General features: G+C 31.9%; 2 protein-coding genes and 1 pseudogene across 7 annotated transcripts; 1 reads left to right on the plus strand and 2 right to left on the minus strand.

The window, feature by feature from the left end:
• The first annotated feature begins 962 nt into the window (after positions 1 to 962).
• On the plus strand, positions 963 to 4,195 carry LOC118039346 (protein trichome birefringence-like 35). The gene is made up of 6 exons (XM_035046032.2): positions 963 to 1,281; positions 1,398 to 1,674; positions 2,132 to 2,303; positions 2,433 to 2,629; positions 2,739 to 2,891; positions 3,751 to 4,195. Exons 1-6 carry the CDS (start codon positions 1,068 to 1,070, stop codon positions 4,079 to 4,081), a joined length of 1,344 nt encoding a protein of 447 aa, XP_034901923.1. The 5' UTR covers positions 963 to 1,067; the 3' UTR covers positions 4,082 to 4,195.
• Positions 4,196 to 4,698: 503 nt separating this feature from the next.
• Positions 4,699 to 8,976, minus strand: LOC118039347 (protein BZR1 homolog 2). 6 transcript variants are annotated; one of them, XM_073405305.1, is made up of 4 exons: positions 8,385 to 8,976; positions 6,719 to 7,145; positions 5,579 to 5,964; positions 4,699 to 5,087 (listed from the first exon to the last, which is right to left on the minus strand). In XM_073405305.1, exons 3-4 carry the CDS (start codon positions 5,882 to 5,884, stop codon positions 4,902 to 4,904), a joined length of 492 nt encoding a protein of 163 aa, XP_073261406.1. In that variant the 5' UTR covers positions 5,885 to 5,964; positions 6,719 to 7,145; positions 8,385 to 8,976; the 3' UTR covers positions 4,699 to 4,901. The 6 variants fall into 6 exon arrangements, with proteins under 6 accessions (XP_073261406.1, XP_073261405.1, XP_073261402.1 ...); XM_073405304.1 differs by having other exon boundaries at positions 6,719 to 7,156; XM_073405301.1 differs by having other exon boundaries at positions 6,719 to 7,762.
• Positions 8,381 to 10,148, minus strand: LOC118039327 (protein BREAST CANCER SUSCEPTIBILITY 2 homolog B-like; annotated as a pseudogene).
• Between the last annotated feature and the right edge of the window lie 8,307 nt (positions 10,149 to 18,455).

An 18,455-nucleotide genomic window follows, 5' to 3' on the forward strand; every position in this document is an offset into this window, starting at 1 on the left:
TTATTTAAATCTAAATCATACATGTTTGGTATTATGGTATAGGGTTTTTTTTATTCATATTAGCACATTAAAATAATAAAAAATATATATTAATTTGTTATTTTTTAAATAAAATATATTTTTAAAAAAACATGAAAAAGTAAAAACTTCCCCACTCCCAAACATGGTGAAAATTTATAATTCATTTATTGTTAAAAAATAATAAAAAATATATATATATATATATATATATATATATATATATATATATTCAGAACATATTTTTCAATTGAAGAATACAAGACAAATAATCAATTTATAGAAACAAGAAAAGAATAAAGATATTAAAAGATAATAGACAATCCAAATGTTATAAAAAATTAAGAGGTTAAACTCAAAAATCATAAAATCTAAAAAATTCTAATTAAAATTCAATATATATAATTATAATTTTATAAGTACTAACACATTTTCTTTAAAAACATGAGAAAATCTCAGCCTTCTTACATCCAAGTTTAAAAAAATCATAAGAGTCGGTAATAGATCCATGTTGTAGCATTACTATAATAAAAAGAAATAACATCTTCCTCCTGATAATTAAAATACTTTTATTTTCAAATCTTATTTAATTAGCAAGTTTTCGCCCTCCACAAATCATGGTGTTTGCCCGTCATCTTTTCAGCCCATGTCAAAGATGCCATCTTTTAATGTTAAAAAATGGAAGAGACAAACGTCAAGACTCAAGAGGCAGACCTCCGAAAACTACGGTGCTACTCACAAGCACCAGTCTTATTTGCAAAGGCACCGTAACTACCACCCATCATGGTCTTTCGTTCCATACAACTGTGGTCTGTGGGACCAAGATCAGTCCAATCCTCCAAAATCACAGCTGGCCACAATCTAAGTAAGCCTGGAAAAATCAATGCCCCACTTAGGGATCAAATTTCAAAATTTTTTTTTCATCCCCATATTTCTCAAAAAGCTGCAGCGCCATATCAGAGTCCCCTCACTCTCTCTTGCAATATTTTTGTAGTCTCAGGACAAAGCTCAAGAGTTTTGTTTTCTGAAAATCAAATCTGTTGACTGAAATGATGCAGAGATGGCATAGAAAAAAATCCCATTTTCCTTTAATAGCATTTATTTTTCTTGGTATTATCGTTTGTTCAATTCTTTACAATGAAAGTAGCATTCAGCAGGTCCACGAAGAAGACCCATCAAACCAAGGTCCTAACCATCAACAACATGCCACCACAGTAACTTACGTTAAGCCAAATCTTGGTACCCACTCAAATTTTGCACCAGGTATGTAATATGTTTCAAAGGTTCAATCTTTTTGTGTTTTTCAATTTCTTGAATGTAAGAACTGTGTAAAGTTTTGATCTTTTACCGGTTTGCTGTTTTGGGTTTTGTTTTCTTAGTGCTTTTGGATAGGTTTAGTAGATGTAACTCAACTAGTGAGTACAGTGGCAAGAGGATCAGATGGGGTGACTCGAAAGTGGAAAGGGGGAGGAGAAAGAGCTTGGAAAGTTGTGATGTTTTTGCAGGCAAATGGGTGTTTGATAGTGAGTCATATCCGCTTTACAATGAGTCTGATTGTCCTTACATGTCTGATCAATTGGCGTGTCATAAGCATGGAAGGTCTGATTTGGGGTATCAGCATTGGAGGTGGCAACCTCATGACTGCAACTTGAAGAGGTACTTGTCTCTTTTAATTCATTTTCAAGTATGTGTATTGTATTTTGTTTTTAGAGTATAGTTAGATGTGCTTTGAAGCATGAGAATGAAGACCCTCGAGTTTTAGATTTGCTTATTGCCTGTAGCCTTCTTATTAGGTATTGAAGTGGGAATCCCATGTAGTTTAGATAGGTGAAATCAAAATCTTAGTAAGCCTAGAATTGAAGATTCTGTATAGTTGAAGTAAAGAGAACTAAAAAGAACCTTCTAAATTCGCCCCATCAGCTGACGCCTGGAATCTAAATCCGGTTTCTTAATTTTGCATGTCTTGGTGAAAGAATGCTCTTATTTAAAGTAGTTTTTGTTGAGCCGAACCATTCTGTTTATTGAACATGATATGCAAACCTGTTAATTTTGGGTGTTTTATGTTAAATGAGATTTGATTAGTTCTCATTGTTGTTTTCATTTGGTATTGTAGATGGAATGTGACTGAAATGTGGGAGAAGTTGAGAGGGAAGAGACTAATGTTTGTGGGGGATTCGCTAAATAGAGGGCAGTGGATATCAATGGTGTGTTTGTTACAGTCAGTAATTCCAGCAGATAAGAGATCCATGTCACCTAATGCCCCTCTTACCATTTTCAGGGCAGAGGTAAGCACAAACCTTGCATGGAGTTTAAAGTAATCTTAATGTGCAATAGAAGAAAAAGTTTGGTGAAGTTTAGTTCTACAGTTTTGTTATGATATGTTGCAGGATAATTTGATTTGTGTTTGTTTGCAGGAATACAATGCCACTATCGAATTTCTCTGGGCCCCTCTTCTTGTTGATTCTAATTCTGATGACCCAGTGAATCACAGATTGGATGAACGGATAATGCGCCCAGATTCAGTTCTAAAGCATTCATCAAAGTGGGAGCATGCAGACATACTAGTTTTCAACTCGTACTTGTGGTGGAGACAAGGCCCTGTTAAGCTTTTGTGAGTGCTACACCATTGAGGTTTCATCAGTTTAGAAGACATGAGTTGTAATGCAGTTATAGAATTGGTTATGAATTGGTGCAATAATCAAGCTTTGTGACATTTGCAGATGGAGTGCTGAAGAGAATGGAGCTTGTGAAGAATTAGACGGGTTAGGAGCTATGGAGTTGGCTATGGGGGCCTGGGCTGACTGGGTGGCTTCTAAAGTTGATCCCCAGAAGAAACGAGTCTTCTTTGCTACCATGTCTCCAACACATCTCTGGTGAGTGTGATCCATTGCCTGTGAACTTAATTCTGACTCCATGACCGTGAGTTCTTTCTGCATATAGTACTTGGTATTTAAACCACAGAGCTGACTACAAATGCCATATAATTATTCACCAACTCTCGGAGAATTCTAACCGTCCTTTGTTAGTGACTTGAATTCAGAATGAATTTTAGAGTTATGTGAATCATTTTAATCAAGGATTGTCCGCTGACTCAAATGTAAACTGTTAATACTTCAGTTTGGTTTTCATTTGTAAACTGGTGTTCGGAGCATGGACTGTGAGATTGTTCACTATAAGCTTGTCCTCCCTTGCCCATGTTCTACTGTCTTCCACCTTTTTCTTTTAATCTCAAAAGACTGAACTGTTACTTGTTAATTGTGGCTGTTATCTGAGTAACCAATTTTGTTTCAATTCTACTTTAATGACCAGCATTAAGCAACATATCACTGGGCACACCTTTTTGCCTAAGCTCCACCTCAATTTTCTTGTATTAGACATTCAGACATCCTTTGCCGCTCTTGTTACACAGGGCATGAACCATAAGTAACAAATTTAAAAGAGGAGGGTCCAAGAAGCTTAGCTAGTGCCATATTTGGTGCATTTCAATGTCATAGAAAGAGGCTTTTAAGCTGCCTTCGCAATTAGTCTCATACATCCATGCAGTTATACATGTAATAGATTGGCAATCTCAAAACTTGTTTGAAAGAAAAAGATACAAGCCTTACTTTTTTGCGATTTAAGATTGTCAAGCTTCCAGCATATGCACCTGGTCTAGGTTATAGTAGCTTGTCACCCTTAGCAAATTTGAGAATCCACCTCTCATGTTCATGTTAAACTATTTGCATATTTCAGGAGCCGTGAATGGGAGCCTGGAAGTAATGGAAATTGCTATAGTGAGAAGATGCCAATTGATTGGGAGGGGTACTGGGGAAGTGGTTCTGATATGCCTACAATGCGCATGGTGGAAAAGGTTCTTGGCAGATTGGGATCAAAGGTTTCAGTTCTCAATATTACACAGCTTTCAGAGTATCGTAAAGATGGCCACCCTTCAATCTATCGAAAATTCTGGGAGACACTGAGCCCTGAACAATTATCGAACCCAAAATCTTACTCTGATTGTATACATTGGTGCTTGCCTGGTGTGCCTGATGTCTGGAACGAATTACTATTCCATTTGTTGTAAAAGCAAATGTACCTGTCCACATGGCAAGTCATTTTCTGTAGCAATTGGAATAGAATCACTGTAGCGATATGTATTTTGGAAAGGAAATTGCAAAAATGCTTGCCAAGGACGTCATTCATTAAAAGAAAAGCTGTGCAAGCTTACATATTTTGTAATTTTAGATAAAGGTTAATAAATTTAGCTCACATGATTAAAGATAAGTTTTGGTGGATGTAATCCCATTATTCAGATCATATAATCCTAATTTCTTTTGGATTTTCTGCATAAAATTTCGTAGATCGTTTCTAAAAGCACAATTTGTAACTTGCCAAAGTAAATGTACTTTTTGAATAAAGGATGGGATGGTCTGAAGGAGGAACTGCATGCCCAAGAATATCAAGCTGCCTTCAATCCGAAGTTTAAAAGCTAAAAGCACAAAACACATTTGATACAGGGATTCCCAACGTCAGTATTCAAGAACAATGGCATCTAAGAATATGGAGCTACTTGCATGCAGAAGTTGATAGCACAAGAAGCACATTTCATTCAAAGGATGATCATGTCTATCTGTTCAACAAAATTGGCACCAGAGCTGCCTGGCTTCATAAGATAGGCTAATTAGAACATCCTATTGATAATCCTAGAAGTGTTTACACATTTGATGTTTGTACAAGTACTATATGCTATTCCTTTCTTTTGTGGCCTCTACATTGGTTTTTATACGAGCAGGCTGCATGAGAAGCTGAGCTGTACCATCCCATCCCAGTCTTGCCCAAATCCAAAAACCATCTTGATTTTCCCAGTTCCTACTTTCTTTTCTTTCTCAAAATGAACTTGAAAGCTAGAGTGAAAGGGTGAGATTGACATCATTTCCTCCATGGCACTCTTGAATTGGTGAGTTGGTGCTCAGTGGAAATGCTCCATATTCTAAATCCAAATGATTGTTGCAAGTATAGTGATTGTGATCTTCTGGCGGGGCATCATAGGAGCTTGCAACGTTAGCTTCATGATAAGGGTTATGAAGAACCTGTCCAAAAGAAGAAATGGAATGAAGAAAATGTACTAAAGCAAAAACATAGAACTAAAGATGAGAGAAGATCTGCTCCTTTAGCACTTGAAGAACACAGCAAATAAAAACCAAGTAAACCAAAGCCAAACTAGAAAAACAAAAGATTCCCATAGACAAGAAAATGCACTCGACAAGCACAGAATAAGATTAAAAAAATTTGTGGCCTGGGAAAATTAAATCAACATAGAAGCAGGAAAGGAACAGAGCATAACATTTAATGAAATCAAAGCAGTTCAAGCAGAAGAAGCTCAGGAACCAAGTAAAAGGAGAGTAAGAAGCTAAAACAGACATTGCTTGAAGAGGCAAAACAGGAAAGCAGCGGTATTTGACGAAACAAGAAACTCAGCAGCAACAAATAGCATCATTACCAAAACAAAAATATGTAAACTGGAAGAATTTCCTAAGCAGTTCAGATTGATTAGATTATAGGTATGAAAGAAAAGGTTCACCGTCCTACAAATGGTGCCATCGTCCTCAACGTGCCATCCTGCTTCCTCACAGAGAGCCTTGAGCAGGTCATTACAGTCTGCATGTTTCGGAAGCTTGTAGTTTCCATGCTTTCGAAGACCTTCAAAAATTTTCTTAGCCACTGCTCGCCTTCGACGCTCCCTCTGCTGGTTCGTTTGCCGTTCTCTATCAGAAGGATAGCGAAATTTGGTGACAATGCGGCCATCTTTTGTAGCTCTATGTACTGTCCAAGGTCCCCTGCTAGTCTTGATGCAGCCACTTAACACCACCTTCTTCTCATCTACCATATTTTCTTCCTCCCTTTCTCCTCTTCAGTCTTCAGTTTTGCTAATGCTAGTTTTCTTTTCTTTCTCTTCTCCACTGCTATCTGCTAATATATACAGAAAACAACATAAAGGTAAAAGGAAACAAAAAGGAGGGAATCATAAGTGTAAGACGCTAATCAGGCTTGTTTCACTTTGACCGAGAAAATCATCCTTGAGATTAGCAAATGGATCGGAGTGTCATTTAATGGATAAATAAACGGTTTGATGCAACACATCGGGTGGTAAATGTCATACTTGATAGCAGAGATGCCTCCCTTTTAGCCAATTCCAATGAATATATGCATGGACAGTCCAAGAATCAAGTAGGGTACGACCCGGGACAAACATGCAAAAGCCACAGCTACTGGAAACAGAACACTTTATGCCCAATAATAGGAAGGACAGTAGACAAAGATGAGCACCTTTTTTTTCGTTTTTTTTTTTTTTTTTTTAATTTGAACCCCAGATGAGAAGCTTGCTGCTTTACACGATAACCAATCTCAATTTTCCATTGCATTTATCCTTAGATAATCCAATTAAGGACATGATAAAAAAAAAAAAAAAAAAAATTATTCACCAAACAGTGAAGGATGGCATCAATTGTTTGATTACTTCATCTGATTACAGGGGTCAAATCAGATGATTAATAACTCCGTTGATTTCATGCAACCTAAGTGGGCACAGCAAATTTGATTTGAACTTTATAAAGACATGATTCTTGTATTGTCTTAAGAACTCGTTTACAGATTCTAATTTTATAACACAACATACTAAACTGAGTTTTGAAATTACATAGGTTTTCAATTAAAAAATCACCTGTTCTCAATTATTTACATAGATGTTTCAGTTGAATTTAATGATTGTACACTAAACCAAAAATGTTGCAGAGTGGAGGGACCATCTCCCTCCGATGAAAGCTAAACCAATTCCGAGATGCTTGACCTATGCCCTTCCCCACTGTGCCCAACATTGAAAATTAAGCGATGGGATGGTCTGGAACTGAGGGGAGCCTTGATGACTTCGTTGCATGATTGATATATACGGATTTCTCCTGGAACTTCAGTTGCTCAAACCTTGGTAATGTAGCACAAATCTATAAGGAGAATGTAATAAATTCAACATGGAATTCAGGCGGAGAGGCTGACAAATCACAGATCAACCACAAACCAGTGGTATTTCAAGGATTCAACTTTGACTGGAGAAGCTCGCTGGCTGTTTACAAGTATCCTATCTTTTTCTGCATCTGTACTATTCCTATTGTCAATAAGGATAAATCCATAAGACCTGGACTATTTGATAAAATAGCTCAAAATAAGTAATAAAAACAATATGAATAAATCATTGGAAAAGGTAGCAGAATTATTCACAAAGAAGATGAGCGAATACTGAGCTAACTCCATCAGCAATTTATTTTCCAATATTAAGAAACAAAACCACTGCCATGAGTGGATTTTAAGATCTTACTTCTACAACTAAGAGATTAATTCTCCCTGATAAAAGTCTTTGACATACAAGGAGGCTTGCTTGTCAGTTCAAAGTGGCCTCTTCCAACTTCTAGCCTTTTCAATCATCAATTATAAATATAACCTTCTTGAATTTATCAATAATAAGCATAAAACAAGTAAGGTGGTAAATAATAGCAGGCATCATATACCAAAGCTTAACTATCATGATCAAATTCTATATTGTTCACCAAGGTAGAGATCTAGGCCAGCTTTGAGTAGAGGAAGCAGCATTTTTAAGGTGCAAAAAAATTGAGGAATCAAAACTCAAAGAATAAGTCGAGTTTTCTGTTGCTTCAGCTATCCAGGGATGATTTAGTTGATCCTTTGCTCTCTTTATAAGATTAAAGAAGACAACCTGCAAAGATAATGGCTTGCATTCACAAACTTATCCATCCTTCTCATTTCCATTTGGAAATTTTCGCCATGAATCAACTCGTATTAGATTATAAACTAATGCATTCTGGGGTTGACAATAAAAGGACCTAATACACTCATGGATCCAGCAAGATTATAGCTGGTTGGTGTAAATGAATGGTTATCTATGAATGGTGAACAGAAGCTGATGGCAAGTCAGGACTTTGACGTTACCTCTGAATCCAATGTAGAAATGGCAGTATCAATCACAGACACACACTGTTTCCTTAGCAGAGGAGCTGTATAAACCTCTCCCATGGGCAACACAAGTGCAGCGATATCAAATTCATTGCATAATCAAAAAACAATGGAGAACCAAACTGGTCAAGTCATGAAATTTGTCATTTTGATCAGCATGGCAGCAAGTGGACTGGGTTTATGTGTCTACCAAGAAAGCGGAGGTGGGATCCATAAAAGATAGATATGTATAATTTACCAGCAACGAGGAACTTCACCCATATTTGACAATAATACTGATACTCGAGGGCTGAAAAATGGCTTAAAAGGGCAGCCTTTAGTTAGATTCAATTGTTAAGACAGGAGAAAAGCAAATAGGGGCTTACTGAAACTGTTGCATTGCCAGGACAAAAGTTGCCATTTGGTTGTAGATCCTCTTGCTTGTAAGCAAAGTGTATTCAAATCAGAATTCACAGGTAAAAGTCCTGCTATAGCACAGGTCTGTCCCTCGAGAAGATCACTTGGCAGTTATTTGAGGACGCTGTGCCATTTTTATTTGAAATATCAACCAACAGCACAAGCAGTAGCCTTTGAAGTGGATCCATCCTTGAACCAGTACCACTATCCAGAGAATTAGCAACTGTTGTATCTAATGAGCACAGTCCATTCCTTAAGCAATTCTGTATACAATTTGCTTTGTTATTAAACTCGCAGGTGCTGTCATTGTGAACAGCATCAAATTTCCCCAACAAGTTACCCCCTGAAATGACTATTTTTTATTTATTAAAGGGATGGCTAGACATGGTTCGCAGATAATTTAAGAGGTGAAATGAAAGTTTTTGAGATATGTTTACTCTTCGAAGCTTCTGGATGGGTAAATGCAGTGTAAAAAGAATTTTCCTTGTTTGATGAAGCCTCATCAAATATAATATCTTCAAAAACTGAGAGACCCATATCAAATGCATCCCCCTCGTTTCAGAAAGCTCCTATTTCTGGGTCACCAAGAAGACTCCTTGCACGTTTCAATGCCTCACTGGAAACGGAAAAGGATCTTCCACCAGCAGTGTGGAATTTAAATGGTGGTGGTTTGGGAGCAGAATATTGTGCTTCAGATTGCAACAAGTCTGTATCGACCTCCTTTACCAATTGGCTTTTTAAATACCAGACTTGGAAACTAAAAGAGACCTGGGAACTAGCAGATCATGCCAGCTTTCATCCCTGAATGTGATAAATCCTGCCACACAAATTGCTCAACAATGGATGGTTTCCACAAAAATTGCTGAACAGACATCGCTTTCGCAATCAAAGATTGTCTCAATACAACTGATTTCCCTGATCCTGCATGGAAAATCGGTGCATTTCCATCATCTTCATTCCCTTTCTCCTAAAGCTACAGAAAACCAAATTCGTTATCTCCCCCACATGCTTCACCCTGCCAAACAAACAAAACCATTTCCACAACAGTACAGTAGACAACCAACAGAACGCTAACAAATTATTTCACTATCAATTTTGGTGCTTCACATATGGCTTAAGCATCATAAATAAATTTAAAACGCTAAATCTAATAAAATAAACAAATACTTCAATAAGAGAAAATCACTGAGCAATTTAAATTCCTTAGGGTTTGTAAACAAACTAAAACCTAAAATGCAAAAAATAAAAACATAGAGATAAGCACGCACCGTCGTCGTCGTCTTCACCGCCGCCGAGGACAGCTAAAGCTTTCGCAATCGAAGATTGCTTTAACACAGCTGATTTCCCTGATCCTGTGCGGAAAATCGGTGTATTTCCGTAAAGCGGACATCCTTCACTCAGAAAAAAACACAATCCATACGTGAATACATGTATTACACGCGTATTTATACAGCTATACATACCCATATTGAAGAACCTTGGCGTAAGAGATCAGCCATGGAAGGGAGGTCAGTTTTGGAGCTGGGAGTGGAGTTAGGGCTCCGTTTGGTTTAGGTTCGGGTTTGGTGTGGATAATTTGGCCGGGTATTTCCCATCGGATATTTTTTCCCGGCGTCGGAGAAGATTTGTCACGTCTACATTTTCCGTGAAATTAGGGATTTGTTTTTCTGCTGAGCGAGGTGGTGCTAAAGTTTTTAGTGTTTTTTTTTTAAAAAAAAAAAAAAATTGGGTGTGTGAAGAGGGCGGGAAAAGTGAAGAGTGTATTCGGAGGGGGAATTGGATTGAAGAAACACTTGGGCTTGGATGTTTGGGTTATGGTCTTGGGTTATTTAATTGGGCTGGACCGGGGGAGTTGAGGCCTGTTAGCACAAAGAAAAGGAGTTTACTTGTGTTTATAAAAAACATTTAATGATTCTTACCAGTCAATGAATTATTTTCATGTGTTCATTAGTTTCTTGCTAAATTTTATCCATAGGTATTGTCGAGTTTATTTTTAAAAAATAAATAGATTAAATTCTAAGATTTTATGAATGAATTTGGTAACAAGGAATATAATGGTAGGAATGGAAATGGAAGTTTAATTTCTATTTTTTATAGGAGTTTAAAGAAATAAAATGAAAATGTGAATAAACAATGGAAAATGAGAACAAAAGCTCATTTGTATGGGAGGATATTGAAATAAAAAAAAAAATAAAAACAAGAATTATTTTTTAAGATAATATTTTATTTCCATTCATTGTATATTAACTGCTTTTATTATATATTTTTCAACTCTTTATAAAAATAATATTTTTCTTTCCTAATAAATTGTTCAACTCTTAAAAAAAAAGTAAAATAATTAAAGGTACATGAACAATTTCATATAAAAGAGGACATTTTAAGAAGTGCGTAAGATAACATTCCTTAAAAAATAAAAATAAAATATGAACTTATTTATCAATGAGAATTTTGATAAAACTCGTCAATATTTTACTTCCTAAAAAACAAGAGGATGTTTGATTTTTGATTAAATTATAACCCGGTCCTTGTAATTTAACATAACTAACTAATTAGTTCTCAATTTTTTACAAGCAACATATTTAACCTTTATATTTTAAAATTTATAATTTAGTCTTTCTGTAAATTTCATGAGCTTCTTCAATTTGATTTCCCCCCTGAAAAATAGGATAAGAAAGGAGAATCAGGTAAATGAAAAGGCTCGACGATGAAAGATGGTGTTTTAAATAAACTAAATTTAGGATGGTAAATCCAAATCAAAGAATTATTTAATTATTTATGATAGCAAATACACTAATTAATTAGTTATGACTAGTGTATACACCCTACCTTTTTTTGGGTTGCGTATAATTTTTTAAAACGTCAAAAAAAAAAATTCAGATCATGAATCATTAAATTCATTATAATAATTTAAATTTAAAAAATATAAACTCAACTCTTTAATTAATATTTAGTTAGTTTGTCAATCTTATAAATTCATTAGATTAAATTAAGTTTTTAAAATTTATTATATAATATAAAATATAAAAATTAATTTATCATCAACTTAATATCATAAAATAAAATTTAATAAAAACCTCATAATTAAAATTAAAATATAAATAAAAGGGTAAAAAAAAGCTCAACTTGACTTTTTATTTAATATTAAGTTTAATTGCCAAGCTCGTGACCTCCACGGTTCCAATACGCGTGTTAACCAACTAAATCACCTAACAAAGTTGATGACACATGATTCCAATAATACAATAAGGTTTTCTTTTTTGCAAAGAAAATAATGTGTCCTCCACAAGGCTACACATGCTCTAACTAACTAAGCCACCAATCAAAATCGATGACAAATAATTCAAACAATTCATCAAGCTAGTTTACTGTCGAGTGAAACCAACTCTTAGTATTTTAATTGTGTTTATAATAAGCTAAAAAAAACTAAATTTAGGATGGTCAGTCCAAATCAAGGGATTACTTAATTATTTATGATACTAAATACACTAATTAATTAGCTAAAAAAACTAAGTTATAATCTCTCTCCTGATGGATTAAAAAAGGAAAACGAAAAGAATTGTGTTTTTGATAGCAAAGTGCATACTTATCTTCATATTTTTAAATTCATGGGGTAAAGAATTACGAGTAAAATTAGAAAATCAGAAAACATTTAAATTTGCGAGAGGTTTTTTCTCCATTATTGGAGAGAACCAAAATGGTGGGGGGCCCACATGGGAAGATTGTCCCTCGTTTCTCATATGGAAAATTCCAACCACTTCGAATTTCAGTCCTTTCTCCTTTTCTTTCTTTCCACGTTTTATGCTGAGAGCATAGGGTCAAAGATTTTAAAGGTAAAAAACAGAAGAATTTTTACCTTTTCTTTCTTCTCTTCTCTTTTTTATCTTTTATTGATTTTGTACCAAGAAATTTTTGGCATTAGGTTTACAAATCTTATTTTTATATAGATAAATTCGTTTTTAAATTCAACTTCCATTATGCTACTTGAGCACCTTGATTTTTAATCTCTTGCTAAACATCTCTCAATGAAAACTATATTTAATATTTGTTGTTTGAAAGTGTTGGTATACGATTGTTTTTTAAAATATTTTTTTATTCAGAAATATATCAAAATAATATTTTTTAAAAATTATTTTTTTTATCAGTGTATCAAAATGATCTAAAAATATAAAAAAAATATATTAATTTAAAAAAAATAAAAATAATAATTCTTTTTCAAAAATGCTTTTGAAATACAAAAACAAATAGAGTTTTAAATTTAATCTCTTACTAAATATCTTGTTGAGCACTTAGAGGATGTTTGGAATAATAGTAGTATTAGCTTTTCAAATTATTTTTCTTAAAAATATTTTAAAATTATATTTATTTTAATATTTTAAAATTTAGTTTTAATATCAATACATTAAAATATGATTATAAAAAAATAAATAAAAATTCATAAAATTCTAATTACACACGCGGGATCTTCCTCGGCGCGCGGCAAGGGCTCAAGTGCACAGCTGGATCTTGATTTCATCGAAGTGGAAACTTGAAAAGTAGTCGGACCCTCGAAAAAGTCAATCTCTTTGTCCTCTCCAACACACTCCGAGGAGAAGAAAATTATAATAATTGCTGGAATTACGTATCGTCAAGGTTAAGTATAAGAGGAATAACAGGATATGCTTCACACGTATCTAGGATTTTGGGGATTGAGAATCTGGGATACCTCCTTAACTCGTCCAGTTTTGGCAAATACAAAATTCATCGCATTTACATCGAAGCAGCAGACAGCGGCTGAGGAGTCAACAACGGATGGTCTACTAACTAATGCTTGCGATTTCTAATAGAATTCTTTTGGCTGTTTTTTTTTTATTATTATTATTAATCTTCGGGTTAATTATGCGTACCTCGATTAATTTCACTTAGTTCTAAAATTAATAATATAAATCTTCAATGACTATTATATTAGTAACCACATAACTCGAACATTACATTATAGAGAGAGCAACCCCCATTGAATTCTTAGACTATATTTGTTTTTTTGGTTGGTGTGATAAATGTTTTAATCTAATTATATATTTAAAAATATTTGGTTTACTATGTTTAATATAATTTTGTATGGGTTTTATTAAAAAATTTTGTTTTAAAATATTGGTTAAAAATTTTATAATTTTTAAAAACTTAAAAACTATTATAATATCTAGCAGACACTCAACTCCGAATTCTCAAAATGAAAAGTTGGGATATAGGGATGAGTAAAGCTACTATCATTGTTGTGTAATTGAAATTAACTTGTCATTCGAACCTTTCCATGTTATAAAAAACATATACACAAAGGCTTTTATTCATTGATATTCAACATTCTTTTAAACACTTTCTTACAATTTTGCAAGTATTTACCCTTATATTTTTAGGAATATTGCAAGCTCTTACTATCATAATCTAATAAGGATTATAAGTAATTAATTCAACAAGGATAATTAATTAGTCTAACACAAATCTTTTTTACATAATGATTATTTCTTACACCAGATTCTAACTAATATTTAACAATCATTCTCTTGAATAGATTTTCTTAGACAGTCACTTTAACAATAAAAAACTTTAATTTGTTTTAACCTTGTTTTGAACATCCATCCAATAGTCTTTTATCATTTTAAAAGCTTTGTCAATTCCCACATGTTTTTTTTAATTATATCAATATAAGAATAGAGCAGAATGAGCAAATAGATCATTAGATTGTTTGATTTTGGTTATCTTATAATCACTCTTTCAAGCTAGTTTTTTTCTAACACATTGTAATCATTAATCATTTTATAGTGATGTTATAAGTTAGATTTGATCATTTACTAGTTAAAGTACATTTTTCATAGGCTTCTCCCTTTCGAAAGCAACTCTTCCAACTCTTTTTCTCTTAGAGAAGCAATACATTGAAGTTTGCTTTTGTTTTCTAGCTCAAAAGCTTTCTATTTATCGTTGTAATAACTTTCTATCTCTTTATGCTTTTTTATCAACACAACTCTTCAATCCCCTCTTTTACATCTCAATACCTAACAATAAGTATACATGTTCATTCTGAATCCCGTTGACCTATTCATAGTGTTATTGCTCCATTTTATTTATGAAATCTTCACGTTCATGATTAAATGACTCAACACCTTACTTATGTTAATCTTGTATTGCTTTAATCTCTAGTATAAGGTTATGATGCTCATCTTTAAGCAACCTATAAACAACTTCTTTGTCCTCAATCACATGTTCTTCCTTCCTTAGATCTCCTATTTCATTTTAAATATTTCCTTTTTATTTTTCAGTTTATCTTCGTCGGCCATAAGTTCTAGCTTCATAGCCTAAAAAGTGTCTAAGTACCATAAAGCTTGTTAATTTTTCTTTTTCATATAATAATACATCAATAAAGATGTTTCTTCTTCCTTTTCTGTAGTATGGATTGCTAAAAACAAAGTCTTAGAAGCATATTTATTAGTCTTTATAAATTTTATGTGCGTCTTCCCATTATCTGAGTTTTTTAATCAGTAGTCGCACTGATATGATCAAGTTTTTTGCAAGGAAGATATTGAATATAAGACTTACAATCTTTTTTAAAGTGATCGTACTTTTGAAATTTATGGCATTAGATTTGAGACTTGTTATTCTTATTTGCATCTTCACTACCTCTATTATTTATAATTATAATGTATCCTTCTTGCTGATCAAATCTGTTATTTATTTGACCTTTGCCTCCACTATTTTGACTACATTGATTGTGCTTAATCTTGTTTAAGATTTCTTTTTTTAGTCATCATGTTTAATTGAGATTGCAATGTTTTTTTAGTGGCTACCGCAAACTTCTTCGAATTCAAGCAATGTTCATGAAATGCTAATAAACCTTGTAATTCATTAATTAATATTTCACTCAAATCTTTTGATTATTCAATAGTTACTATCATGTACTTAGGCGAAGTGTTAGACTTTAAAGACTTTTCTTTATAACTAGGAGATCTATCATTCTTTTCTTCATTGGCTTTCATATGATTAACTAATTTTTGTGTTCCCTATCATTGTTTTTTTTTATTATTCAGATAAGTCCAAATTATATGCATAAAGTTTGCAACTTTTACCATTTTTGCCTTGTCTGAAACTTTGTAAGATTTGTCTAAAACATCTAAAGCTTCTTTTGCAGTTTTAAAATGCACAATATTCTTAAAAATAGATATCCACCTTTTGAAAGATGTGATATCAAGCTTTTTTAATTTTTTTTCTTGGCTTGATTTGCTTCTTACATATTCACTAACTTTAGAACTTTATTTTTGACAACATCCTAAGCATCAATATACCAACAAAAAAGATTGCATTTGAATTTTTCAGGGTTCAAAGTTGTTTTTGCTATCAAATTTGAATAATGAACAATCTATAAATTTTGTATTAAAACTCATTCTTTTATTTGAATGGCTCCGCTACCAATTGTTAAAAACACTAAATCCAAGCTTTGATACCAGTTGTTATAAACAAAAACACACAAGTATTTAACCTCTCGGTTGCATATTCATTTATATTCAACATTCTTTTAAATACACTTTCATAAAATTTTAAATATATTAGCTCTTATATTTATATAAAGATCACAAACTCTGACTATCATAATTCATAAGGATTCTAGCTAACTAATTTAATAAGGGTTAAAATTAAAAAGTCTAACACAATTTTTTTTTAGACAAAGATTCCTCCTTGAACTAGAATTCTAATAATATCTAACATTCCATCATGATAATGTACTCCATCTTTATCATATTATGATTTTGTTTTTTGGTTATAGCTAAGAAATCCACATGCATAACCAACTTTGATCAATAAAATAGCAAACTTATTTAGCAACTAAATAGAAATTTTAAAAGTTTTAATTCACTTTTTATCTATTCCCTTTGCAATACTTAGGCCTTATTTATTTTATAGAAAATGGTTTCCTGAAAATTAAATTTTAAACTTTTCAGTGTTTGTTTATCATTAAAAATGCTAGTTAATGGAAAATATTTTCCAGCAAAAAAAAAAAAATCTAATTTGGTTTTCAGAGAAGTATTTTCCTTTTATTTTGAGCAAAAAACATTTTCTAAAGAGTTGTAAAAATTTCAAAAATACATTTTTATTTATTAATTATTTAAAATTTAATCCTCAAACTTTTGATTGCTATATATTGTGTTTTGAATCATTTGTTTTTAATTTCATCTCTTAAAATTTGATTTTTATACTAATTTTGGTCATAATTATTTTTATTGTTATTTATTTTTCTCTTATTCTTTTTTTAATTGAGATTTTTTATCTATCAAATTTGATACTTATTCTTTTTATTTTTATTTGTTTTATTTAAAATAATTTATGAAGGCAATATTTTTTTTTTCAATTTCATTTTTTTTTTATATATTTTTCAAGATTTGGTATTAATTCTTTTAATTGCTATTTTTTTTTTTTGAAATAATTTATAAAATTAGATTTTTTTTTTAATTTCATCATATTTTAACTTTTTTGTCTATTAGATTTGGTACTCATTCCTCTAATAAACTTGAAAAAATATATATATTAATAAGTTATTTTCATCTTATGTTTAATGTCATATTTAAACACTGAAAAGTATTTTCCAACTTCTTTTAAATAATTTATGAAATTAGAGTTTTTTTATTTCATCATCTTTCAATTCTTTTATCTGTCATATTTATTATTCATTTTTTTAATAAACTTGAAAATGAAACATTAATAAGTTATTTTTTATTTTATTTTTAATGTCATATTTAAATATTAAAAAAATATTTTTCAATTTATTTTTTATAATATTATTAAATATTAAAAAATAATTATCTTTATAAAAACCACTTCCCAAGAACAATTATTTTCAGCAGGCTGTTAGTGATGTTTTTCAAACATATGGGGCGTAGTTCGTATGACCATAATAAATAAAGCGTCTGACGATTCATCGTTGAATTCCAAACCAAACTACTAAGGAAGTAAGGAACCTATGAATCTCAATCCGTATAATGCGATCTATTGTCTCTTCTCCAACTGCTGGTATCGACAAATGTCAATAGCCATATACTTTGTTCAATTTTCCGTACTGCCAGAGAAATACATGGTAGAGAACAACAAACGACGTTGCATTTTGCAAGATTTAATAATTTTTTGAAAACTGTGATGATTTTTTTAAAAAAAACTCTATATTTATAAGTTCACTGTATCCCAATTTGTTTGGTTGGGCAGGAACGGTTCACTAAAAATTTTAATTTTTTTTTAATTATAATATATTTTAATTATAAAACTTTAACTCAAACTTTATTTAAAAAAAAAAAATATTCGAAACTTGAATCAACTATCATTGTGATGAAATTTAATATGTTTGTGTAATTAACAAGGTTTTGATCAAAATTTTAATTAATTTTAGATTTTTTTATGTAATTATATTAAAAATAATTTTTTTAAAAAAATATTAATTTAATATATTTATAAATAAAAATACTTCAAAAAATACACACCACCCGAATCTTGAAATTTACCTAACTCTTGATTTTTTTATTAGGCTGAAGACTTGAAGGGGCTAGCATGTGGCCCTAGAGTCATGAATCGCACAGGCACAGCTAGCTCGTGAGAAGGCAAACCTCTGACCGCCACGTGGTGTATTTAGAATGAACCAGAGGACGTGTGGTGAACACGACGAGATCACAGCACTTCTCACCAAGACCGGCCTTGCTGTCTGTGGCTGGTTTTGGGCTTAAAGATTATGATATAAAAAAATATCACATATAATTTTTTAATTAAAAAAACTTAATATTTATTTATTTTTGAACTTGTTAGAATTTAAGAATAAATATTATTTAATAATTATAACATATTTTAATAATTAGTACTCAAATTAATGATATTAAAAGTAAATTCAATATCTGAATCAATTAAGTTATATTCTTTAAAATTAAAAATAAAATTATTTTAATTCCTCATAAAGCAGCCAGTAAATTGATTAAATAAACAATTTCTTAAGAAAAGTACAGCACGTGAGCAGTGAGGTATACTTTAACTCTCAAACA

Source organism: Populus alba, chromosome 16 (assembly GCF_005239225.2).
Source record: "Populus alba chromosome 16, ASM523922v2, whole genome shotgun sequence".
Taxonomy (NCBI): domain Eukaryota; kingdom Viridiplantae; phylum Streptophyta; class Magnoliopsida; order Malpighiales; family Salicaceae; genus Populus; species Populus alba.